This window comes from Thermobia domestica, chromosome 5 (genome assembly GCF_964235325.1).
Source record: "Thermobia domestica chromosome 5, izTheDome1.hap1.1, whole genome shotgun sequence".
Classification (NCBI taxonomy): Eukaryota; Metazoa; Arthropoda; class Insecta; order Zygentoma; family Lepismatidae; genus Thermobia; species Thermobia domestica.
Window position 1 is genome coordinate 217,212,430 of NC_137458.1, and position 27,441 is coordinate 217,239,870.

A 27,441-nucleotide genomic window follows, 5' to 3' on the forward strand; every position below is an offset into this window, starting at 1 on the left:
GGCATTATCGACCGCAGACATCGTGACCTTCATCGCATACTCCGCCTTTATTGTAGTGACAACCAGTTCAAATGGAGTAATTTTCTCAAAGCCGCCCAAGATTTGTGCAATCATTAACGTGTGATGCTCTCGGATGTACTCCAGCAGAGCGTTTCTTGTCGAATTCTGCATCCAAAAGTTTCAAAGAAAACTTCATTTGGCCCAAAGAGTCTCTACAGGTAAATGAAGATAAAAAATTCATAGTCTCCATTCCGGCAGCTGTACCGAAGAAGGAAAGAAAGTTGCAGAAACAACAAGACACCATCACCGAAGGTTCTTTGGTTATGGTAAAGACTCATCATGTGTCATAAATACCGAAGAAGGTATTCGCCAAATTCATGAATACATATGTCGGACCGTATGTAGTCATATCTTTGATCCGAAAATCAGCGAGACTACAAACTCTGAAAGGAGAAAATATAGGAGTACAGAGTTTCGACAATATAATATTATTCAGATGCTCTGAAGAGAAAAGAAAGGAACTATTAGAAGGATAAAAAAGAAAGAAAAGTTGGAGAAATGTTGATGACAGTCTAGACTGGGAGTACTGTTGGCAGCAGTCGTATAAGACAGTGGTCAAATAAAATTTTGTGTGAACGGTGACTAGCGTCAGGGAAGAAGAGGTGGACTGGTACCTACTCCATTGTTTCGTGGAACGACATCATACGTGGGACATGATACAAGTTTGTTATTTTCACGCTCTATCACAATTTGAACCATCGATTAAGAGATTTCTTTTCATATGTGTCGAGTGTGGGACAATGTCCCAAACAAGGTTGGACATTGATACAATCTTGTTCTAGTTACGTTCTTCCAAAAAGGGCACCAGATATAATAGCAGAATGTACAACGTTATTTTCCTAGTTCTTGCATGTGAGACGGTGTCCCAGCAGTAGTGGGACATGTTGACATTTTCCATTAGCTACATGTCGATATCAACACACACATTGGCCACATTTTAATATCGATCATGCGATCCCACTAAAGACATTCATTTAGTTTACCCAGTTTCTTAGTGAGTCCCTTTGCACAATTTAAACTTGGCCTCAGTTGTTGCATCCTTATTGGTATGCAACCGTGCACATTATATTCCGTCGGTTTGAGGGAATATTATTGGTGAATTGGCAATGGCTTGCATGTTCTTGACGCTAATCCTTACATTTCCGTAACACACAAGTATGTCGGGAGGCTGCACAAAAGCGCTTGCCAAACAAAGTGGGTACTCCTCAAAGAAATGTATACAGAGAAAGTCAGGCTCCCTCGAGCCTCAGGGCTAGAGCGCTCGCTTTCGCTCGCGTGGTCGCAGTTTCCAATCCTACTGGGAGCCCACGACTTCAGATTCAAGACCCGAATAGTTATTTTCCTATTTTTCTCACGTGGGACAGTGTCCCAGCAGTAGTCCACATGTTAACATTTCTCCACTAGCTACATATCGATATCAACACACAAATTGTCCGCATTCCAATATCGATCATGAGATCCCACTAGAGACATTCATTTAATTTACCCGGTTTCTTAGTGAGTCCCCTTTCACAATTTCAACTTGGCCTCAGTTGCATCCTTATTGGTATGCAACCGTGCACATTATATTGCGTCGGTTTGAGGGAATATTATTGGTGAATTGGCAATGGCTTCCATGTTCTTGACGCTAATCCTTACATTTCCGACGCTTTGAACTCACATTTACTGAGTATGAGTTTACTGAGTCTGGGCATTTTTCGTTACTTGTTTCCACACATGTGAATCACCCTGCTCTATCTTTTGTGCTCTAACGACACTCCAGATGTCTTTCTAGAGCATCTGAATACAAATTCGCTACACTTAATACTCAGAACTTCACTGTTCGCCAGCATCCGTACCTGGCGATTATGCAACCACACACAACGGACATGAAAGTGTCCGCCATTTTGTATTTGTTCCAGATATCGACTTAATACAAACGAATTATTGTTACCTGGTAGAAACCCCATCAATTCATATCCATTTAGACCAACTTTCATTTAACAGATTATTCGGGACTCCCTACGTTCCTTTGGGGAATCCCTTGCGCGTGCATGGTAGGATTGTGAAACATGCAAAATTCAATACAGCAGGTATGACTTCTTCAGTGAATTTTTTACCCGCTGTCTTTACGTTGGATAGTTTCCGAACTATTGGCGTCCGAAAGTCATTTTCCCACGCTTTCGGCACCTTGTAGATCTGAAACTATGTCCGATAGCCGAAAGTTCAAGAGAATTTTTTATGTCTCACTTGTCAGTGGCAGGATTTACCTCCCAAGAATTGTAACTTATTTTGCACACCCGATATATATATATATATATATATATATATATATATATATATATATATATATATATATATGTGTGTGTGTGTGTGTGTGTGTGTGTATGTATGTGTGTGTGTGTGTGTGGTGCACCTTGGTGCAAGTTAGTTGTAAACCTGGGTCCCGGAAAATGTTCCCAATAGGGCCTCGCCCCATCTAAGGCCGGTCCTGATGCACACGTTGCATCCATGGAATTATACATGTACTATACGGGTGCTGTTTGTGTATGGTGTAGATGTTTTATTGAGTGTAACGGAATAAAACTATGTGGTTTTCAAACTTACATTTTGAGTGTTTAAATGGTTTGCAAGGATATATTTTGTATTAGGTTGATCATCCAGGTAATCTTGTTGCGCCAAATATGACGCAGAGAGGTTGCCTCCGTCTTGAATAAGACCTAGCGGCAATTTACAGAAGTAACAGCAAAACAGTAAGATAGGTCAAAGAGGGTAGGGAATAAACTCTCTGAAAGTTAATAGATAAGCGGTTGTCGAGAGAGAGCACTATTAACTACAGGAAAACATGCGGTTTGTAGAGAGGTAAAAGAGAAAAAATTTGAGAAGAGAAATCGGCGCCGTGAATAGAATGGAATCCAAATCGAAAGGTACCAAACCATAAGTTGCATGCAAGAGAGAGGAGAACTGGGAACGATAGAGAGAGTAAAGAGGACATAAAAAAACCAAATGATTACCTGTATCAAGGTCCACCCCACAGTCACAGCGGGGAGAGGGACGTTGACGGAGGCGATAGAGGTGAACGGGAATAGGTGCGACATGAAGACGGAGTTGGAGTAAGATACGGATTAGAAAGGTGGAGAGGGAGGTGGAAAGAAACCAAGGAGGGAAGGGGATTGGAGAAGGGTGATGCTAATACCAAGTAGCTGTAGGACTTGAGAGTTATAATGTTTACAATGCTGTATATGGCGAGAGTGGGAATGGGAGCGGTAAGATTAGGGGGTGAGTTTGAGATAAATCGGGTGACCAAACAAACGTCCAACACGTGCAGCGCGGTCCGCTGATTCATTGCTCACGATACCCACGTGACTTTTCACGAGTAAAAAGAAAGTAGAATAGCCATGAGTGGTACGTAGACCTACCAACGATTTGATCTCTAAAATAATACGGTCAGTTGTAGAAGTCCAAGGGTATAATTCTAATGTGAAAAGAAGGGATTTGGAATCAGTAACGAGACATACTATAGCATAAGAATGGGGAAGGGAGTGGCGGAGGGTAGCAGCTACAGAGTAAGCTTCGGCTTGAAAGATAGTAGTAGAAGGGGGCAGTTTGAAACTGAAATGTTGATTGAGAAAAGAATCGTAGAAACCCCAACCGACACAGTCACGTGATTTAGAGCCATCTGTATATAAATAGCGGGTGTTGGAGGGGAAGTGCGAAAGCCAGGAATGGAAAATAGAAACATAAATACTGGGGTATCGGAGACCAATCGAAAAGGGAGGGCAAGGGGGAAGTTTGATATTGAGATCTAAAGGTGAAAGAAAATAATCATACAAATATGGCAAAGGAGTCCGAGATCGGGAAAGTAGAGGAAGGAGAGGGGAAAGAGCGGTATAACTGTAATAAATAAAGGGAAGAGAGGAATGATAGAGACAATGATGAGATAAGGTATGTAGGTATGACAATAATTGGAGTTTGGGTAGGAAAACAGTGGAGGTACTGGGGAAGCGAGAAAGGCAGAAGGTATCACTGAGAAATTTAACATATATTGTGAGGGGAGGAACACGTGCTTCCGTAAAGAGAGCTGTGGCGGCAGTAGTGAGAGGGAGTAAGAGGGAACGACAAAGGGTTGCGATATTGGAGGGATTGGATGGTTTTAATACGTTTGACAGGTTTCAGAGAAAGGAGGAAAAGGCCATAGGTAATCATAGGGAGATCAACTTGACGGAATAGGGTATGAAGGGACGAATGTCAACACTCCAACGGGGATTACTGATCATTCGGAGAAGATGAGTATAACGGTCAGTTTTAGTTTGTAAGTATCGAAACTGAGGAGTCCAACGCAAAGAGGAATCCAAGTACATGCCCAAATATTTAACAGATGTGACCTGAGATATTGAAACGCCACGAATGACTAATTTAAGAGGGGAAGTAGAACGTTTCCGGGTAAACTCCACAAGATGTGTTTTTATCCAGTGAACTGAAAAATTATATTTATCACACCAAAAGGCGAAGGATGTGAGAGCCGTAGTAAGAAGGTTTGAGGCTAGGGAAGGAGAAGAAAAATGAAATGAAATGAAATCTTTAAGTTTTACGTCCCACGGTTATGCCGGTTAGGCTAAAGGAGACGGTGATAATGAGAGATGAGTGGAATGGTGGAATGAAGAAAGTGGGAGGAAACGGGAGAACCCCGAGAAAACCCACGAGCACGGTGTTTGTCCACCACAAAGTTCACTTGGCGGGGGCTGGGATCGAACCCCGGGACCCCAAGCACCAGAGGTGAACGCTCTACCACTGAGCCACCGCGCTCCCCGGAAGGAGAAGAGGCTGTAGTATACACGACAATATCATCTGCAAAGCACAAAACACGAACAGTATTACCAAGATGACGGATCTGCCGAGCGATATATAAATTGAATAAAAGGGGGGCTAAAACAGAACCTTGAGGAAGACCTTGGGAAGTAAGTCTGGAGGAAATATACTGATTACCAATGCGGATGTAAATAGTACGATTGATGAGTAAATTATGTATTAGACGAATAAATTTAGAATCAAGACCTAGTTACCAGAGTTCGTCTAAGAGATAATAAAAGGAAACAGTATCGTAGGCACGTTCAAGATCTAAAAATACTGCAAACAGAGATTTACTTTGAGTGAAAGCCAACCAGATATCAGAAACCAAAGTAGTGAGACAGTCGTAAGTACAGCGCCCCACACGAAATCCAAACTGATATTGGGACAGTAGATTATGATGTTCCACAAACCATTGCAGTCGATTTTAAGATGCTCAAAGACTTTTAAAAAACAGGAAGAAAGAGGTATAGGATGGTAATGATTAGCTACCCCAGGGGTTTTGTTTGGCTTTAAGATAGGAAGAACGACATATTACTTCCAGAGGGGAGGAATATGTTCAGTGGTCCAGACGGTGTTGTATAGATGTAAAAGCTCTGATAGAAGGGGAGGAGGCAGATGTTGAAGGTGACTAAACGAGACGCCATCTTTACCGAGAGCGGTGGATTTAGGTTTTAAAAGGGCTATGGTTAATTCACGTAGAGAAAAGGGCGAATCCAGTGGCGTAACAGAAGGATCTTGAAAGAAAGGAGAAAACCAAATGGGAGGTAACATAGTCGTAGCCGGGGCTAATTGGGCATGAAATTGGGAAACCCAGGAGGAAGAAATATGTATCCCGGATGTAAGGGAACGAATCGGACGAGTAAGGGAACGGTAAAAGGACCGAAGTTTGGAAGATCTAGTACCGGAAGTAAGAGTAGAACAGAAGCGTCCCCAGGCTAATCGACGAGAAAGGCGGATATGACGTTTCGCAAGAGCTTGGGCACGTTGGTAAAGAAGAAAATTAGCTGTGGAACGGGTGCGGAGATAGGTTTGCTGAGCATGGAAACGGTGATTTATCCATTTTTCACATTCAGAGGTCCACCACGGGGGAACGGAACGGCGAGTAGGAGAAGGGATAATAGAAGGGTGTAGGCGTGATTTACGGGTGCTTATAGCAAAATGGATATGGCGAAAATGGATTGCTTGGTCGTGGGAAGAGGTAGAAGGCGGTGTGGATGGTAAATGTTGGAGGAAAGTTTGATAGTTGGTCCAGTCTAAAGAGGTGGATAGGCGAGTAAAGGAGGGAGGAGAGGGAGGTAAAGCCGATGACAAAGACGGAGAAGAGGGTGGGGGAGGAGGCATGGATAAGAAGTGGGAAATGATCACTGCCGAAAGCGTCAGCGAAGACTTCCCAACGGAGAAGTCGACTGAGAGAAGGAGAGCAGACAGACAGATCAGGAGCAGGAGATTCGGAAGGACGGGGAATACGAGTAGGAGTGCCATCATTTAGAAGATAACAAGAGGAATGAAAGTAAGCATCATAAAATTCATTACCAGCCGTATTTTCGAATGTAGCCCCCCAGAAGGGATGATTACAATTAAGGTCTCCACCAAGATACCACAAAGAGGGTAAAGATTGAAAAAGAGAGATCCAATCAGAGGCTAACAGATGAAGATGAGGAGGTACATACATATTAATGAAGGTGACAGAGCCAAGTCGAACAGCCTGACAATGTATCTCGGAGTGTTGAAAGGGAGGGGAAGAAGAAAATACGGAAGCAATTTACGGATTCCGATGGAACTACCGCCGTAGCCTTCAGCACGAATTTCATGAAGCCAGTGGGGATAATTAGAAACGAGACGGGGAGGAGTTTTAAGCCATGTTTCCTGTAGGAATATAATATCAGGGTGAAAGTAGGTAGAGTTTTTGGAGAGCATAAATCTTGTGAGTACAATTATGCAAGTTCCATTGGAGTATGGAGGGAAAGGATACAGTTAAGGGTTGCATAATGAAAGTGAAGGTAGGGATTTTAGGACTTGTAAACAGGTATTCAATTCGTGGGAAGTGAACTGTGTCGGACGTGTTTCCAGAACTTGAATGATAGTCTTAAGAGCACTAGAGAAATGTGGTTAAATACCACTCAATTTGGTAGGAGAAGAGGAAGAAAAGGAGGAGACTCGAAAAGATGAATGTAGAGTAACATCTGATTTAAGAGAAGTGTGCGTGGGCGACAAAGGCCTTGAAACAGGTTGGACCCGATCCTTAGAAGGATTAGAAGGGACGTGAGCAAAAGAGCGTTTCTTTCGTGGTGTGTCAGGAGAAGTAGAATCAACAGTGAAAACGGGAGGAGGTAGTTTTGCAGTATCTGCAAAGGATAACGGGCGGCGAGACGGAGGGGGAGGAATGTGTAGGGAATTGAGACAAAGGAACAGAAGAGGGTGAGGTAGTATGCACGCGACGTTTGGCTGCGTGAAAAGAGAGGTTTTCCAGGGCCATTAGCGGATTGATTTGGATTCGGGACAGGTACGGGATGCGGCAACATGCGCACCAGAACAATGTAGATAGTGAGGTTGTGCTTTACAGACAGGTGAAATATGCCCTTCTAAGCCACAATTGGCGCAATGGGGGCGCCCTTTACAATTTGGGAATAATGACCAAAATAGAAGCACTTGTAACATTGTTTCAGATGGGGTACATAAGTGGCCACCGGAAGGCGCATGCAAAAAAGAGTACAATAGTCGGGCAGAATATTGGTATTGAAGGTTAAAACAACTGTACTAGTAGGTGTTTTCGGAGAGGAAGAAGCGGGTGTAGACGGCGGACGGGGAGGAAGCGCGGGGGATGGAGCCTCCTCGACCGCTGTAGAGGGAGGGTGAGAACTCGAAACAGGAGAAGAAGTGGTACGAAATATACGCCTCACGTGCGTGATTGTAGCGGAACTTTTGATATGGGACAGAAGATCGGCTTCACTAAGAGACGGGTCCACATTACGGATAACTACTTTGCGGGAAACTTGATAGTTAGGCACATAGGCTTTCCAGTTGTTTGCCTGTAATAATGGATTTGTAAGGAAGTGGTTCGCTGCAGAATCAGTACGAAAATAAACTTTAAGTAAACTACGACCTACTTGTTTTAGATCCAAGACGTCTGCAACACCATGTGTATGTAATAAGCGACCCAATTTCATAGGATGTTGTCTACCAATACTGCCGAAATCCGTAACATGATTAATATAAGGGCCCAAATGATGAGCACCATAAACATTATTAGGAACAGCAGGTGCAGAAGTTGAATGATTTTCTGTAGAATCGATCACCATAGCATTAGAAGAAGTTGAAGTAGTCGTCGTCAAAGTGGCCTGGTTAGGCTCAGAACCGTCGGATGTTGCCGCCATCTAGGCAGAAAACAAGAATATAAAGAATAGATAAGAACACTACACAAAAAACTGACAAGGGAACACAAGGCACAGATACAAAGGACACCAAGGTATATAAAACCCAAAGTTAAAAGTTCAGCACTCGTAGCACTAGCACGACAGAAAAAATCGAACCGCACTCGAACAAAACTGCTGTCAGACTCGATCATCCAGGTAATCTGTATCATCCAGATCAGTAGGCTATCATCAATACTAATACACATATGTAACAAATGTTAGAGGCATTGCGCCCTCCTAATTATTTAAGGTCTGCGCCCCCGACAGCTTCTCAGTTCGACCCTTGTCGTAAAGATAAATACTTAAAATTAAAGACGGGGGGAATAATTTTATTGGTTCTCATATATTTTTCCTTATTCCTATTCCTCATCTACGTTGTTACTTTGGTTATATTCAGCAGTGTTTTTGAATTGTCACATCTTGATACAGAATGAGGCCTCTGACCATTAGATTATAACAATATAGATTTGCTCAACAAACTTGTGGTATGTTTGGAGCAAATCAGTTTTTGAGAATTGACGAAGACGAAGAAGAATAATGGGTACTTCATAACACCGCAAACCGTAGGATTTATTTATAATTTTCTGTATGATCCACGAGTCAAAAGGAATTGCAAACGTAAGAGTACGATTAAAGTGTGCTTTAGGTGAGTTGAAATATAACTTAATTTCAACCAGTCAAGTAAATACCGAATTGGTTGGCAAAAATTTTATTTTTTTAAATGAAATTTATCACTTCTATTGAAAGTGAATTTACAGGCAAGTAGTTTGTGCTTTTGTGGTGGGCAACATCATGTCCGTCGGTATTCTCGGGATCTCTTGTTTCCCCCTGTATTCTCATTTCGTCAATTCCATCATCATTCACTTCCCTTAATCATCCGTCTCCCTTTGTTAAAGAGCTTAACGAGAGACAAAGTGATTTTTTTGTGTTTATTACATGGCTTCTAAAGATTATAGACATTTATTCTGTTACTAAACAGATGTAGCTGATCAATAATTAAAAATCGCCTGCTGAAGCCATTGCCAGTTGTGCCTGATAGGTTAGCATCTTATTTTTGGGAAGCGCACGCACCTTCATGAAACATTTTCTTTTAACATGAAATGCAGTCTTACTGGCTTAGAAAGGGATTCTTACGTTAGGTTTTACATTACTTGGTACAGACGAGCTTTGGGAGGGCTGAGTATAAAATACGAACGAGCTTAAAAACACCAACCAAATTGTGCGAGGTGTCCTCTAAAAAGCACAAATGCTATCAAACAATGTAACTGCAAGGGGCCCGAGGAAGTACGTTCGGAGAGAGAAGGCGCGCCAGCGACAGTGAATATACCATAAACGAGCAGAGTAGTAAAACACTTAATAGTGCATAAAACGCATGCCTTACGACATTTGTATGATAATTTTATACACTTCTTTTACATACCACTTCACTTCATTATGTCGGTAAGAGTGTACTTTTTCCAGAACATTCATTAAACCAGTACTTAAACGAGCCCTGCGGTGCTTCTAACCCGCTTCTCTCGCTCAGTTGCGGTTTTTAAAGTAACTAACGCTGGAGATCTTGCATTTGCAAGATTGGGGTAGAAACTGAAAGATACCCAAAATCACTTGTTCTGCACAAAGCGCATTCTTACCGTTTCCAATCACAGTCTGGCACTCTCGAAAAATGTTCCTTTCATTGGCGTTTTTATCCAATAACATTTCATACCATTTGGATTCTTGCATTACATTGGAAAGTGTAACTTCCTTTATTTTCCGTATCTTAACACCTTTCCTGCACTTCCAACATCGCGTTCTTACATTGAATAATCCATTGTTTTCATACAATTCCAGCAGACTTTGCCGGTTGTTGGTATTTAATTGCACAAAAGTAAACAATGTTGAATTATAGCCTGAAGAGATGTTCGCCATTTTCTCAATATATTCCAGGGTGGAAAAAATTATGATTTTTTTTTTAAAAAAAAAATCATTTTTGATGATTTTTTTGATTTAAATCAAATCTTTCTCCTCGCATAATACAAGTCGCGAACTGAAGAAAAAACATTAGGAATTAGTATTAAATGTTAATTATGCCATTTAAGTGAAAGTATTGGAGTTGAATTTTGAATTAATCCCCCATCGTTAACCTATATCAATCCCAAACAATGTTTTTTTAAAAATTTTAAATTATGGCTTTTTTTTGGTAAATCATAGACATTCAGTCAAGCATTATTCCTATCTATCCTAGGATCATGGTTCATACCTCATTCTCTTCAGAATAGAACAGCCTTTAAAACGATAACATTCACATCTTCGCTATCATGTCCCTGAAGCGGAAAATTTTTAGAAAAGTCGGGATTTTTTCTGATTTTTTTTTTCAAATTTTGATACCCTCTGGACTCCCCTATGTTAACGCACAGATCTCAAAATCAACTGGGAAATACTAAGGGTGTACTAAATGTGTGTACAAAATTTCAATCTTCTATCTTGAATAGTAAGGGTGGAAAAAATATTTAACAATGAGCTAAAAACATCCCCACAATACCCCAGATGATCCGGATGTATTTGGTCTAGGAATTAATTCGTGCGGTTGGTACGCACACATTGAAGCTGTAGTACAAACACAAAATACATAAATACCTTAAGAAAAATATTGTCCATCGCTAGCCACCACTTTCGCCCATCTGTCAGGCAATGTACGGATTCCGTGGCGAAAGAAGTCCTCATCCTTGGAAGCGATCCAGTCAGAGACCCATGTTTCGATATCTTCTGAAGAAGTAAACCGCCGTCCAATCAAATCGTTGTTCATGCAATCGAACAAGTAGTAGTCCGAAGGAGCAACGTCTGGTGAATACGGCGGGTGGGGTAAAACTTCCCATCCGACATTTTCTAAATAGGTTTTGACCGGTTTTGCGACATGTGGGCGAGCGTTATCATGTTGAACAATAAGTTTATCATGTCTGTTCTCCCATTCTGGTCGTGTTCTGGCCAGAGCTTGCTTCAAACGCATTAATTGTCGTCGATAACGTTCTCCATTCATAGTTTCACCCGGTTGCAGCAGCTCATAGTACACCACACCTTTCATATCCCACCATATGCACAGCATATTCATTCATTCATTCATTTATTTTGCATAACCTTTGCACAGTGAATATCTCGTTTTGGTTGTGATGGACCTGGTTCACCTGGTTTCACCCAGGCCTTTTTTCGTTTAGGGTTCTCGTAATGGATCCACTTCTCATCACCCGTAATAATTCGATGCAGAAACCCCTTTCTGCTCTGTCGTTGAAGCAGCAATTCGCAAATGGTTTTTCGTCTTTCAACGTCTCTGTCTTTCAATTCATGTGGAACCCAATGTGACATCTTTTGAATCATTCCCATGGCTTTCAAGCGTTTGGAGACTGTTGTTTGATCAACGCCTAATGCTGCTGCAAGTTGTTCCTGCGTTTGACACGAATCCTGCTCGAGTAATGCTGTCAATTCTTCGTCTTGAAATTTTTTTGGCTGTCCAGCTCGCTCTTGGTCTGCCAAGCCGAAATCACTACTTCTAAACCGTGCAAACCACTTCTGACACGTTCGCTCAGCTAGAGCATGGTCACCATACACTTCCACCAAAATACGATGACTTTCAGTCGCACTTTTCTGCATGTTAAAGTAATGCAGCAGGACACCCCGCAAAAGCACTTTATCAGGCACAAATTGCGCCATGTTCACTTAACTACAAACTGGTGTTGTTGACGCTTTAATCCACTGCCCTATACTACGAACGATACGCGATGACAGGGGTTTGCAACACAGGTGTAGATACACGGAACTGTGGGACGCTCCGTTCGTTGCGCCATCTCTTGTCCACCCGCACGAATTAATTCCTAGACCAAATAATATAAAAATTTCCTCAGTCATCCTTATTTATCCTAGTATCATGATTTATACATTATTCTCTTCAGAATAAAACAAAGTTTCAAACGGTGCCATTCAAATGTCTCCATCGTGTAGGCTATCTGGGGCTGGAAAATAAAGAAAGGGATTTTCTGTTAAGGAATATCCCATTTTTTTACTTTTTACCCCTCTGTACCGCCTCTGTTTAAAGGCAAAGATCTGAAACAAATCTGAAAAATACTAAGGGGTGAATGAGTGTCCAAAATTTCAAACTTCTAGATGCAAAAGTAAGCCCGCGAAAAATGATATCCCCAGATTCCCGTATAAAACAGGATTTCAGGTAACAGTTTCCTGAGACATCCCTATTTATCGTAAGATCTTGGTTCGTACATCATTCTCTTCGTAATAGAACAGCCTTTCAGATGGTACCATTCATATGTCTCCGTCTTAGGCGGGAAAATCGCGAAGAAAGCTATTTTTTGTTAAAAATATCCATCTTTTTACATTTTTGCCCCTCTGGACCCCCCTGTTTTCTCGCAGAGATCTGAAATCATCTAAAAAATACTAAGGGTGAACTGAACGAGTGTGCAAAATTTATCTTCTGAATGCAAAATGTAGGTCCGCCAAAAATAATAAGAATAGGCACAACAGAAAATATCTTTTTTAAATTTATGACGTCATCACATCCTATGTCTTGACGCAGAGAGGCGTGAAAGCATATGTAACATGCTCTACAATGCCTTCGAGAAAACGAAGTAAAAAGCTTTATTGGTACTTTTAAAATCGAATAATGGAGATTTTATCCTATCACCTAAAATTAGGTGATATAATTTAAAAGGTTAAGCGTTAAGGAAAAAGTACAGCAACGCTTATCAAAGTGACACTTTTTTTTTCCCATAAAAGTTACTGATATTTGGCCGGGGCATATTTTTTAAGGAAATTGTAACTAGCTTGCGGTACGAAACACATAAATTTTGCCCAAAGTTATAAAATAAAAAAAAAAATCGAGAGGGGATAGGACACTTCTAAATACGCCCTATTATCTGGGAAGAAATTGTATAGACGCGCACACAAAAGAATCTTCGTCTTAAATGTCGATGGTGATTTCCCCGTTGGAATAGTTAACGATTTACAATATAAACCCTATGTTACGAAGAGAGAGAGAGAGAAAAAAAAACAGGATTGCCCTGTTACCCGTTCAAAACAGGATTTTCCCAAGTCATCCTCTGCATGACACTTGTTCTCATACAATACTGTACATTTGAGTCTCATTGTATTATCATTTTCCATAATCGAAATAACAGAACAGAAACTTATTTTCACTTTAAATTATTTCGGAATTTGATTTAAATCAACGATTTTTATTTAAAAAATCAAGTGATTTAAATCAGACTGATTTAAATCAATCCACCCTGATATATTCTCTCCATAATGGTGGAACCTTCCGCCGTAACTTTCACCAACTCCGACTTCACTGTCACCAAAATTCATTAACTTTTTTTTTTTTTTTTTTTTTTTTTAATTCTATCACACTTAATTCTTCCCGGGACATTTTGCAAATTTTCAGTTATCGTAGAATGTCCCCCAACTCGTTTCATGGCTCCAGAACCGATAACATTGTTTTTGTGTAAATTGTGATTTAGGTAGAAAACAACGAGTCCTGCGGGACTTCTAGCACTCTTCGCTCACTCAGCCATATTTTGTGAAGTAACACTCGAGATCTGATATCAGCAAAATTGGGTAAAAAACTAAAAGATACCCGCGGAAATTAAATGAAGGTTATTAGGATCTAGTATGGTCACTGCCATCGTGTAGTATAGTACATAATATTCAATTTCTTTGGTGGAAGTAGTATAGGGTAGGGAGCTCTTGCTGATAATTTACGATAGGAATCCAAATTTGTAAAAATCACAGAATTTTTGGTGATCCCTCCGTTTTTGTAAAAATTTGGATACTACAGGACAAAGAAGATTGGTGATCTTTAGTTATTGTATAATCTTTAGGTGTGTAAGCTTGGGAGTAAAGTTATATTTAATACGAGAAATTATTTCTAGAAGTTGGTATTATTTGTAAGACATGGGAGATTTAGATGCTTCAGTAGCATGGTAGTCTTATAGCATGGCGAATAACAAACTACCCGTAACATATTTTAAATGATAAATACCAATCAAAAGTGGTACTGTGCGTTGGATGCAGGGTTTGCCGAAGTGGCTTCAGCCCGAAAAATCCCAGCGGGTTTTTTCGGGTTGGACCCACCTTAAAATCCATCTGGGCTTTTGACCTTTCTGTTAGTATATTATTGGTACAACTAAGGTGATCACACTGAAAGTTATTTTTATCAGATTTTGAACTTTCTTTTGGCGAATTATATGCTCTCATGTTAAGGTAGTCAACAATATTCAAAATAAGACCTTTTATAAAGTTCTGAGTGCACTGAATGAGTGAATTTACAAATCTCAGCTTGAGTTAATTATAGAACAGATTGATGTGTGGATTATGCTTATAGCCTATTTGAAGTAAAATAAGCAATTTTGTATTTTAGAAAATACTTTCCATGAATAGTGTGCTTCCTGACTCGGCGCCGCCGAGGGACATTATCCCTCGTACGTTGACAGGTTTAAGATTATGGGTGCCGGTACTAACAGTAAATATGTAAATACAGTAGTAAAACTATTAGTATTATTTCTTACCTATCACGGTAACAAAAGTATTCAGTAAAATTTGGTTTTCCAACAACAGTTCAGTTCAGTCATTTGTTGCTACCCTTCAAATAAGCATTCTGTAGAATCAGTATTAATGGAAGTTTCGATGTACAGTAAAGCAAGCAGCATTTTCAAGGAAAACCCGTCGTCAAAGAAGTGCTCGGGAAATTTCCGTAATTGAACGTACAAAGAGTCGAAAGTGAACTTCGACAATAAAACCATTTATTTTACGTTGAAAAATATTTATTTCATGTAAGACATTTTGATGAATTATGTCTTAAATTAATATAGCTATTTGGTATTCATATTTGGTGAACGTCATAGGCTCCTGGGATAACTCGATCTACTTTTGTTCGTTTGTGTGCCTGTACCATACAGTGTTCAACTTTTGGTCTTTTAAATTTCAGGATACAGGCTGAAGTCACTCTAAATTTTCTGTATAGATTTTTTCGGCATACCAACGTAAAATTACAAAATGGCTCTTTTTTTTTTTTTTTTTTTTTTCAAAAACGCGGATATCCATGCTACAAAGGGCAGTTTTCGATCTTTCAAGTTAAAATTTTCAAAGTAGAAGCAGGAGAGATTAAATTAGCTGTATATAATTTGGCGGCATAGAATTTTAAAATGGCGGACATTATTCAAAATAGCGGGTATCAAGGGTACAGGGTGCAATTTTCGGACTTTTTAAGTTAAAATTTTGAGAGTAGAAGCAGAAGACATTCTAAATTTGCTGTATAGATTTTTTCGGCTATCCAATATAAAATTTCAAAATGGGGCCATTTTTTCAAAACAGCAGTGAATAGAAAATTGTTGCAAGTTGTGACAATGACAATCTTGAAATGTAAATCATATTTTAACATTTTTAACCCAAAGACATTGAAATATTTCGAAAACCCACATGGGCCCCGGGGTTGGGTTTTTTCGAACACTGGTTGGATGTAATGTCTCTCTTTTGAGCTTTGCTGGATTATATAAGAATAATGGAAAGAATCTATTGAATTTCGTATCAGGCCCACGGATTACTAAATTTGAAAACACAGTAATGAAAGTGTGGGAAGGAAATTAAAATAAACACGCGAAGAGGAACCTTCTGTTTCCGTTGTAATGCAAAAATACGGATTGCAAAATGTATGTGGGAAGAGAAGTTGCCAAAGATTTATGAAATATTAGTGTTACCTATGGAGAGAGTGTTGTACATAATGTAACGATGCCTTCTAAAACGGGACAAACAGGCATTCATAGCTCATGAATTGAAATTGTCTTCAGCAACAGTAGTTAATTGGAATAATTATTGTAGGAATGTGTAGGAATTTAAGTGAAAGGTAACGTAACGTAACCTAACCTAACCAAACCAAACCGTTTTTAATGTTCCAGGTGCTTTTTTCTAGGGTTAAAACTAGAGGGGCATCTCTGAAGGTAAGCTAAATTTTGTAATATCTTAATAGATCATCATAATAAACAAAAATATGTTGTGATCTAACCTCGAGGAAAATATATCGGAAGAGATCAAAATAAAATGAGATGCATATCTACGTAACGTACATTAATGTAATGGTGCTGATCAAGTTTAAGAACACCTCATTTTGCATAATTAACAAGAAAGGTTCAGTAGTACTCTGCATAGAAAGACATGTTTATAAGGGACAAATTTTTGCACGCGGCAGTATTAAATACTAAATAATACAGCTATATTTTAGGTTTACAAGTGTAGGGTTAGTAGTGTAAAATAATGACAAGTGCTTTACGACGGTTAAAATGAATGAGTCTGCGTGCATACACTTATGAAAAATGACTGTATTAGATACTGCTTTCCACCAGCGGAGTATTTCTGCACAGTATACAAAAGCTGTGTTTTATGTTTACAAATGTAGAGTTACTAGCAAGAAACCGTTATAAGTTCTATTTGAGTTCGTATCATTTAGGAGACTCAAGCATTTTGTTCTGCGCCTTCACTTACGTGTATCCACCATCACAGACGCGCGTGCTCCCTTCGGAAGCTGGAACCCTGCCCTGGCGAGGGTAGAAACATTTGTTCTTTGCAGCGGTAACTTAGCACATGTTGTTTTATGTTTTTTGCACTAGTTTTTGTGCAACATCCGGACGCTGTATTTGTACGCAAATCGTAAGAAAATTTTTCAACGGTTACTTCTGGAGACGTCCTTGATTTTCATCTATTCTAAATGCGTTCCAATGCTGACTCGGTTAGATGGCATTCGTACATTTTAGTGGCCACATAGCACAAGTTGGTTAGTGTTTTTGGGTTAATTTTACAACGCCCGCTCCAGTTTTAACCCTGTGGTGTAGATAGTATCCTTGCGCATTGGCACTATTTTCGACCGAGGATACGCACCACTATATTTAAAAAGAGAACATTTTGAATAACAGTAAATAATAATAAAAAAACGCCACAAAAAATACGAGGTACGAGGAAAATGTAACAAAAAGTCAGAAATAAAACATTCTTTTCGATACCTACAAAGTGGAACTGAAAAATGTATTATAAAACTTATCCCCGGGACTAAAGTGTACGAAGCCTGTTTCAACTTTAGCCCGATGCTCTTATTTAAACCTTTTCAGTAGAACGTGTATTGTAAAGTTTGTTCGCGGGGCTAAAACTTTCAAAGCACACCCAGCCCATAACCCAATTAGTCAATGAAAAATAAATAAAAATCTCACACTTAATGTGCTTAAGCTCTCCTCCTAATTCCCCTCTCCCCACCCCACACACATCGTTTCTTACGAACGTCCACCGTGATAGCTGTTGAATTCTTCAACACGAACCTCTCTGCAAAAACTACTGCAATCGACAGGTGTCCAGTACGAACGATCAAGTTCATGATCAGTAAAACTTTGACGAGTTAATTGTGTTCCAATTTGTGAACTTTGCGTGTCTGTGATTTTAGGTAGGTATTATATAGATACGTTGCTCATGAGTTGCTTTCCGCGGACGGTGGCTCAGCGGCTGAGCACTCACCTCTGTTGTGAAGAACCACGTGGGTTTGTGGTGGTCAGCATCATGTCCGTGTGTTTCTTGAAATTCTTCCGTTTCTTGAAATCCTCCATTTGTAACTACCACCACGACGTTTGTGATTTGATTAGCCTTTCTCTCGATGACAATAATTATGTGACATAGGTCTTCCTTTCTTAACACAAATTTCGACGTGGTTATGATTTGTCAATTTGTTTTAAATTTTGCTACATGTATAATCATTCGTTTCTGTAGTCTACATGGCATTAGCTAATAAATTTTATTCAATTTTTCCGCATACCCATACCTTTCTAGCAACGCCGCTGATTTAATTCTGTCAGTTTAAAATGTCTGCTTCAGCATTTTCACATACATAAATTGTTTCTGGGATAAGAGAGTGAAAGTGAACTCTGGGGCATTATACATAGTTAGTTGACCGTACCAGCGGACGACTTCTGACATCGGTTCTGGATCGGTGATGACCACCTACTTACCTGCTGTGAGTACATAACTGGTAATCAGTCGATGTATTTCTGTGTGCGACCTTGGAACGTAAGGCAGTAAATAATCCGAAAGTATTTGAAAACAGACCTGAGAAGTCGGAAAATTGGATGTGATTGCTAGCTCTATTCTTGATGTAGTATCCCCATGTGGTTTAGATTCTTTTATATTATGTCTGTTTTTAATAATATTTTGCTGTTTTCATTGCTTCACATTAGAAAAAGTTAATGTAATGGATAAGATGATAAGACGGGGTGCTGTTTGTGGTTTATGTGCTCTGCATTACCTGTTTTATCGTGATACACACACACACTGTTGTACGTTTCATATGTTCTACAAGAATATCTCTAACAGTAAGTAAAAAGAATATATATTTTCACTGCAGGATGTGTGATATGCTGAAGCAGCTTCGGGAACGTTCTCAGAAGAGAAAGAAACTTCTTGCTCAAACGGTAAGTAATTAGTATTTCTATTTAGAATTATGAAACAAAAAAAAAAAAAAAAACGTTGCACCAGCTTGTTAAAACAACAACAATGTATGTCGTAACGAAATCTGGAACGGTTACTAAGAGGTAGAGCATTCAAATCTGATTTAAAGAAAATTTGGTTTGAACCAAGACTATGTGATCTTATAGTCAGTGGTCGAAGTGAGACGGTATATGGTGGAATGCCATACCACCTCTGGTTTTCCAGTGATCAAGACATACCGTCACTTGAAAGTGGACGCTAATATACCTTTAATAAATCCATTTTTATACACAGTAATTGACTAATTGTTTTCCACATCAAAGATTTTATTTCTTATGTAGAAATAATTTCTAAGTTGACAACACCAAAATTTTTAATATACTTTTCCTATCCTTTATTTCTAAAATGAGGTATCTACAAAGCTCATCTCTTGCTTCTATGCAAGAACTCATGTTGGTTGTGTTGATTGCAGATAAGGGTCACATGATAGAAAGGATTCAGTCATGAGCCCAATCCAAACAAAGGGCGATATATTGGGGTGCAGTTGAATTTACATCAAAGTTGCACCATCCGGTCATAGCTGAGAGAGCGTCAGCGAGCGAAGGGGGTTAGAAGACCCGAAGCGCTCATTTGATTCCACCTTTGCCGTCTCTCATAATACCACATGACATTACGTCACTCTCGGGTGTGCAACTTCAATGTAAATTTAACCTCATCCAGTATATTGAGGCGACTCGTTTAAATTGAAATCTGAAAGTATCGTTATGAGTTTGCCTGAATATATTTGTGTCTACAATGGTAAAGAAATACCTAACTGAGTCCAGTATTTACGAGAAAAAAGTGTAGTTTATGCAGTCAAAAAAAATCTGTTATTTTAAGTGTTCGTTTATTACATAATGTGTCAAGAAGATTAAATTAAAGAAGCTTATACTTTCATTATAACGTATTTATGCATCTTGCTAACAATTGGATAACAACCTTCCGGGATCTGGAATACCCCTCAGTCGATTGGGGAGTTCGGGAATTTACCCGCTGGAAATTGTTTAAAAAATTGATATTAAAAAATCAGTTTTAGAGCATTTTCGTGTATAATTCTTTTATAATACAACATAAGGGGATTTTTAAAATTATTATTCGCAGAAAATTAGGGGCTTAGACCAAAGCCTCCCGATGCCCCACCGGTAACTACGAAAGGTTCTCCCATGTTTTTGTCATTAAGTAAATAGAAATGCAATCTTTTAGGCAACATACCCTCACTCCTCACTGTATTTAAACATTTAGCTAGCCGGTATGTCGAGTCAAAATTGTAATAAAACGTACCGCCTCTGCTTTTCTTCCACTTCGAACACTGCTTATAGTGGATAGTATTTTGTCCTTCGTTCCTTCGATATTTTCCCTTTTTGTCTGCAACGTGTAATTATATAATTCTTAATACAAAATACATACTACCCCATTAGTTATAAGAAAAGTGTCATATTCCAATTCTTGCATTAGTTAGTACGAAAAAGTAGTTAAGGTCAAATAGATTTCAATGTCACTATATAATCACAGCAAAACAGTAAGAATAAAAGTGGGCAAAAATCTACAAACAAGGTGTCTATCGGTCACGAAATCAGAAATCGGTCATGAAAGTGAAGAAATTTAGCTTTTAGGTCACGAATTTTTTATCTGTACAAATATAAGTCAAGACTGGAAAATTTTGTTCTACAAAATGTCAAAATTCATCACCAAAAATGTGTGGTCGGCTATGGACGCTACCAAATCGCAGGCAAAGCACACTTCTATCACACGCATGAAAATTCGGTCTAATTCGCACCAAATTCACTCCTGAGATTCTTTCAACTGGCATCATTGAGCAGTTGGCTGTGGCATTTCAGTGTATAGTTTTTTTGTAATTTATATCAGTGTTCGAAGTGGAAATAAAGCAGAGGTGGTATGTTTTATTACTATTTTGACTCGACATACCGCCTATCTAAATGTTGAAGTACAATGAGGGTATATTGCCTAAAAGATATAAAAGATTTCTATTTACATAATGACTCAAAACCATGAAAGAGTTTCTCCGTAGTTACGGGGGGGGGGGGAAGCATGGAGAGACTTTGCCCCGCCCTCAACTTTCTGAGAAGAGTAAAAAATATCCCCTTGTGTTGTGTTATAAAGAATTATATATGAAAGGATTGAAAGCAGAGTTTTTTATTAACAATTTTAAACAATTTCCTGCGGGAGAACTCACGCCCCCCCCCCCCCACTCGATTGAGAATTATTCCAGACCTCCGGAAGGTCCGTCCCTACAGCAGACAAACCCTAAATCCACCTATGCTCAAAACACGGCAATCATATGTATTAAAGCAAGACATGTACATAAGAAAGAAACAATTGAATATGGCACAATAAAATATAAAACGCTTAATATAAAACAATATGCAATAGAACAGATTTAACAATAAAGCACTTAAGCAAAGCAACAGTTTTTTTTTTTTTTTTTTTTTTTTTCATTCATAGCTTACACTATATTTTTCTCGTAAATACCGGACTCAGTTATGTATTTCTTTATAATTGCAGACACAAAGAAGTTCCCTTGAACTCATAACAATACTTTCCGATCTCAGTTTAAACAAGTCATATTTTTAATACACTGCCTTTTGTTTGGATTGGGCCCATGGCCCACGACACAGATTACATAGCTTAACGGACTCATTCCTTTCTGTTATATGAACCTGATGTGCAACCAAACAAACTAGGGTTGCCAACTTTTGATAATGGAAATACCGGACACCCTCGAGGAGTACTATACTCTTACGATTGTGGCATCATTGCTCGTCAAGAATGTGAACAACATGAAAGAGGTTACTTCACGTAAAATTGAGTGATTCGGAGTTTTAATTTAATAACTTTAGTTACTTGTGAAGCATTTATTAAATTTTCTTAATCTAATTTTGGTTGAGCCGGCACATGTAATTTTTGAAGTCTGCCATCAATAATACACTGTATTTAAAACAAAAAAGAAAAGAAAATTAGCAATATAATTATGATATGCACAAGATGAAACCGTGCCCTAGCTGTGCTCTTGAAAATGATACTCTTGTTGTCCTTCTGCAGTTTTGATAAGTTCAATAAGTTTTCCTGCCTTCAACTCTTCACCAAATTCCGCGTAAGATCGATATCAAAGCGTATTACAAGCTCTGCTTTAGCCATATTCACCGAGAAACGATTCCTTTCGTCACTCAAAAATAATCTGAATAGAACAGAAAATAGGACTATTAAGATGAAAAATTACCTGACATTTAACATCAGGTTTTGAGCTCGTACCGGACGCCGGAGAAGGAAGTTAAAAACCGAACTGTCCGGTAAAATACTGGACGGTTGGCTACCCCAAACACAACCAACACGAGTACTTGCGTAGGATCAAGGAATGAACTTCTTCGTATATACCTCATTTTAAAAACAAAATAAAAGCATTAGGAAAAAGATAATAAAAATGTTGGTGTTGCAAACTTAAAATCTTTGACGTACAAAGCTATTAGTCAATTACTGTGTTTAAAAATTAATTTATTAAAGATGTATATTAGCATTCACTTTCCAGTGACGGTATATCTTGATCACCGAAAAACCAGAGGCGGTATGGCATACCACCGTATGCCGTCTCACTTCGACCACTGATTTATATGCTAATAAAGAGGAAGAGTTTCTTAAATTGGGTGAAAGCCATGGGTTACTGAATCGAACAACACGATGAGGGAACATATTTGTCTATAGAGAAGATATTGTATTTTGCAGTAATGCGGTGCCTTCTGAAACGCGACAAATTAAGCCTTGTGTAGATTGGTTACAGGGTACGTAATAATTGTGTGCTACCTTAGTAGGATAGTACGTACGAAACCTCGTTTATTCTCTCTAGTACTAACCACTAGTACTGCTGGCATGTTTTTTAAAATTAAATTATGTAGAGAAGGTGGCAGTTCTAAACGGAAAAAAATGTCTATTTTAATTTTTGTAGAGAAGTACTCAAACGAGTAGTATGATGTACTGTAAACTGGGGTTACTTGGTAAGTTTTTTTTTTCTTTTTCATACTACCTCTTGTTATTTATTGCAATTAATTTTTCTTGTGATGTTTCTAGAGCTTACAAGGGATGAAAGGGAGATTATATATATCGAACGAAATGGAAGAAGGTTTATACACCAATCGAAGGCATTAATGACGCCTATTATGAAACTGTAATAAAAATTTTCCGAATGTGTATACTCTGCGAGTTATATGAATATATAGGGTGTGCAAAAAGTCCGGTGCCACCCTTAGAAGTCGCAAACGGAGAGACAGACAGATGCCAAAACAGGAAAACATGTGGTTGATCATTTTAAAAGTACAACGTATCAAAGCAAAAAGTGTTGTCCCAGGTCCACTCAGGCGGGGTCCAACTCAAAATTTTCCAATAGCAAGAAGGATAAAGTTGCATATAGTTGCAAAGCTGCTGGGAAATGAAAGAAGACGGGACAAGTCTCGACTCTTTAAAATTACGGTGGGCAACATGACGGCCGGTCAAAATATCAGTAAAAACCTCATTGTAAAGTCTGTGGCCATCTCAAAAAACCTGAAACGGTGAGACAAATGTCAAAACAGGAAAAAAAGGTGTATCATCATACCAAAAGTCCAATGATTGAAATTAAAAGTATTTGCCCAGGATCCTCCGCATTGCCCCAGATGGGGTCCTACTCAAAATTTTCACATCAAGGTAGGTCAAGTAGCATATCGTTTGAAAGCTGCTGTTAAATGAAAACAGATGGAACAAGTTTGGACGCTTTACGATAACACTGTGCAAACATCTTGTGTTTTAGTTCTTCTTTCTGTAGTCGGGTTTCAGTTTGTTTTAATTCTTGAACTTAACGGAAAGAAAGGAAATGCTCCTACTGTGAGATTCTGCTCTTTGGACCTAGTAATGTCTATATAAATAAAAAAATATAATAAAATTAAATTAAGAAATAAAGAAAAGAAAAGAATTAACATTCGACATTTTTTAGTATACCTAGGTAGAACTGACTAGTTAACATATAAAGTATGGTACTTACGCTCGTTGCCTGGATTATCAAGTATAAAATGATTCAAACAAAAAATTTTCTTGCACCAGGAACAGCGAATACTTGCAAGTGTCTCACAATGACAAGTGCAGATCGGAAAATGGAAAGCTAATGCGCTTGGAGAATCGAAATGAGGATTTACATTTTGACCGGCCGCAGGGTAATTTCAGAGAGTTGATACTTCTTCCGTCTTCTTTCATTTCCTAACAGCTTTCCAACGATATAGAACTTGACCCCCTTTGCTACCTGAAAATTTTGAGAAGGACCCCTGTGGAGAAACCTGGGACAAATATTTTTACTTTCATTGTACTTTTGGAATGATGACACACGTAGTTTCCTGTTTTAACACCTGTCTCACCGTTTCAGATTTTTTGGGGTGGCCATAGACTTTACAATGACGTTTTTGCTGACATTTTGACCGGTCGCCATGTTCCACAGGGTAATTTTAGTGTGTCGAGACTTGTTCCGTCTTCTTTCATTTTTTAACAACTTTCCAACGATATGCTACTTGATCCCTCTTGCTATTTGAAAATTTTTAGTTGGACCCCGCTTGGGACCATGCGGGTGGCCCTGGGACAACACTTTTTGCTTTGATAAGTTGGATCTTTAAAATGATCAAACGCTTTTTTTTTTTTTTTCATCCGGCTTACCGTTTGCGATTTCTAGAGGTAGCAACGGACTTTTTGGACACCCTGTATATTGATATAACTCGCAGAGTGTATGCATTCGGAAATTTTTTATTACAGGTTCGTAATAGGCGTCACTAGTGCTTTCGACTGGTGTATAAACATTCTTCCACTTCTATATATAATCTCCCTCTCTTCCCTTGTTAGTCCATGTAAAGTTTTCCTGCAGTCATAACAAAATTTTACTGAGACTGAAGTTTCCCAGCAGCCAGAATGTGCTGTTTCCAAATAGCTCCGCTTTCGAGACTATTTGGAAAATATGTCTTTTCATAGTAGTACAGTAAGAGCTGTGTGAGAAATGCAGCTATTTGAAAAGAACCACTTACAAGATCACACTTTCCTGAGAAGATTAACAGATATGTAACATGCCTATGTTTCTTTCATAGTAATGTGTTCCTAGGCTTACTTTTTTTTTCACAACTTTTAGTTAAACATAATAAATTGTTGAACCAATCTAAACTAACCACACTGGTAAGCTTGTCTTCCTGAAGGCATACAGAACCAGTAAAAAATTGTTTTTGCAATATGCTTTTATAAACGTAGTAGTTTTTTAAACTATGCAAGGGAAATTGTGCCAAATGCCAATACACGCATAAGTTTTTTACTTCTTTAAGACACTACAGCATATCCTACATAATTCTGTGAACTTTATGTATATATTAGATCCCAAAAGTAATGGCGAAAAATGAAACCACAGATTCCTGGCAACAAAACAATAAAAAATGTTTATATGACATACAGTTCAGAAATGGACAGGGGCGGAGTTAGACAGGTTTGAATGTGTTGTGAAAGGAACTTCACCACCTGCCAGCGGGATAATGATAGGAGCTAGGAATGGGGTTCAGAAAGACATAAAAATCATTTCGACTTGAAATGTTACATGTATGTTACATAACTGCGCCAGAGATTCTCCATATGTCATTTAGGGATTCGCTGAATATCTGTACGGAAGGGGGGTAATGAAACGGTACAGTAAAGATGGAAACCATACTGAAAAAAAGTTATCCATGGCACGATTGCACCCACATGTACAATAGGGGGTCAAAGCAAAGATCATTTAGGATGGCTGCATAATCTCGGTATACCAGATAGAAACTTGCAGAAAGAGGATAGAAATAAGATCAAGTATAACTAGCCACGTCCTGTAATGAAATAACAAGCAGAATCTACAACGATGTGCTGTTTTTGTAACGTACAATCTTACACAGAGTAGCACTACAAACTACTAGGTCATACGTGCTAACAATAAACGTACCTACAGAAGATGTTCAAAATGCTATCCTTCCACTTCTATGTAACGTGCTAATCGTGAGTTTCGAATGCATTCCATCACTCCCAGTGTGTTGCTGTTCACACGCATCTTCAATGCGGTTTTGTAAATCGGCAAGTTCCTTTCCCTAAATGTGAAATTCCTTCCTCCCCACATTTGAAGCTGTTTAGCTCCGCCCTTGTCCATTTCCGGACTGTATGTCATATAAACATTTGTCCTCGTTTTGGTACCAGGAATCTGTGGTTTCATTTTTCACCATTACTTCTGGGACGACACCCTGTATACAGTGGATATAGTGAAAGCAATGTGAGAAGACACCAAATTTTTATCGCTTCAGGGAATAGCCCTTGAAGGTAAAGTGCTAAAGAATATAAATACTGTCATTGAATGTTACGAAATTTTATGGTTTGGTAAAGAGAAGGTCATGAAAAAGTCACAAAATTTCATTTTGGAATTTTAGTAGACACCCTGACAAATCTCTTTACAGAAGCCATCCATTTATCAATTGATAAATTTGTACAACTATTAGAATTGCCTCAGGATGTTTTTCCGTGGCATAGCACCTTGAAAGTCACATATATCTTGATGGCAAGACTATGTAACAACCAGGGTTGTTGGAATTTTTCCAGCCCAAAATTCTCCACTGGGTTTTTATAAGTAAAACCCGCAATGAAACCCAAAAAAAAAGCCCACCTTAAAAAAAAAAAAAAAAATGGATTGAAATAATAATCTTAATATGATTATAATTATTTTCTTTAATCGTACTTCTTAGTGTATGCCTAGTTTTAAAATTGGCTAAAAATATGTATTTACCACCAGAATAGAATACCATAGAAAACAGAAAAAAGTTTGGGAATCATTCAGGATTAATTTTGTTTGTGCTCGATCAAATTCGCTGTAACCCTGTTCAACTATAATCTGTTGTATAAAAATGAAAAGAATCTTGTTCGTGCCCGCAACACGGGAAACTGTTAAACCATTTGCAGTTAATTTTTTAACATACAGTAGCTGGTACCTATGCTGAACTGGGAATTTTATTTTACTTTGATTCAAGGGCGCATCCTAGGAAAGGGAGTAGAGGAAGTTTAAAATTCATGTAAGAAATAAATAAAAAAAAAAAGTAGTGTCACGAGCCCGCCAATTTAAGAAGACAAAAGTCGGTATATTGAAAATAAGTTGGCATGTGTCGCAACGTTTCTGAAAATTTTCGTTTTAAGGGGAGGGGGTAATTTTCCGTAATTCCTTTGTTTTCATGGAAAGCGATGTTGCCTGTTCTGATTGCATCACGGGAAAACGGTTGAGTTGAAATGATTTTTGGAACATAATTCATTATATATTTATTGTTTTACTTTGAGTAAAGGGGACATCGTAATGGAAGTAAAGAGGTTTTAAAATTTCAGCCAAAATTACAATATCTCGTGAGCACATCAAGTTAGGAAGGGAAAGTTCGGTATATTGATATCTCACAAAAATAAGGGGATGCGTCACTTCTTTTTTTGAAAATTTCAATTTTAAGGGAAGAATGAGGGTGTTTTCTATGGTTTCTTTCTTCACATTTAAATCGACGATGTATGTTGTTTGTGATCGCGTCACAGGCAGCGGGTAAATCTGTCT

At 38.6% G+C, this 27,441-nt stretch overlaps 1 protein-coding gene across 2 annotated transcripts in view; it reads left to right on the forward strand.

The window, feature by feature from the left end:
* Window positions 1-8,819: 8,819 nt before the first annotated feature.
* Mettl14 (methyltransferase like 14) overlaps window positions 8,820-27,441 on the forward strand; it is a 59,916-nt gene continuing 41,294 nt past the window's right edge. The window contains exons 1-2 of one of the 2 annotated variants that reach the window (XM_081759693.1): window positions 8,820-8,949; window positions 18,715-18,781. In XM_081759693.1, the coding sequence (XP_081615819.1) occupies window positions 18,716-18,781 (66 nt within the window). In that variant the 5' untranslated portion in view covers window positions 8,820-8,949; window position 18,715. Of the gene's footprint in view, window positions 8,950-9,534; window positions 9,621-18,714; window positions 18,782-27,441 lie in introns of those variants that run through there. The other variant, XM_081759692.1, reaches the window with a different exon arrangement.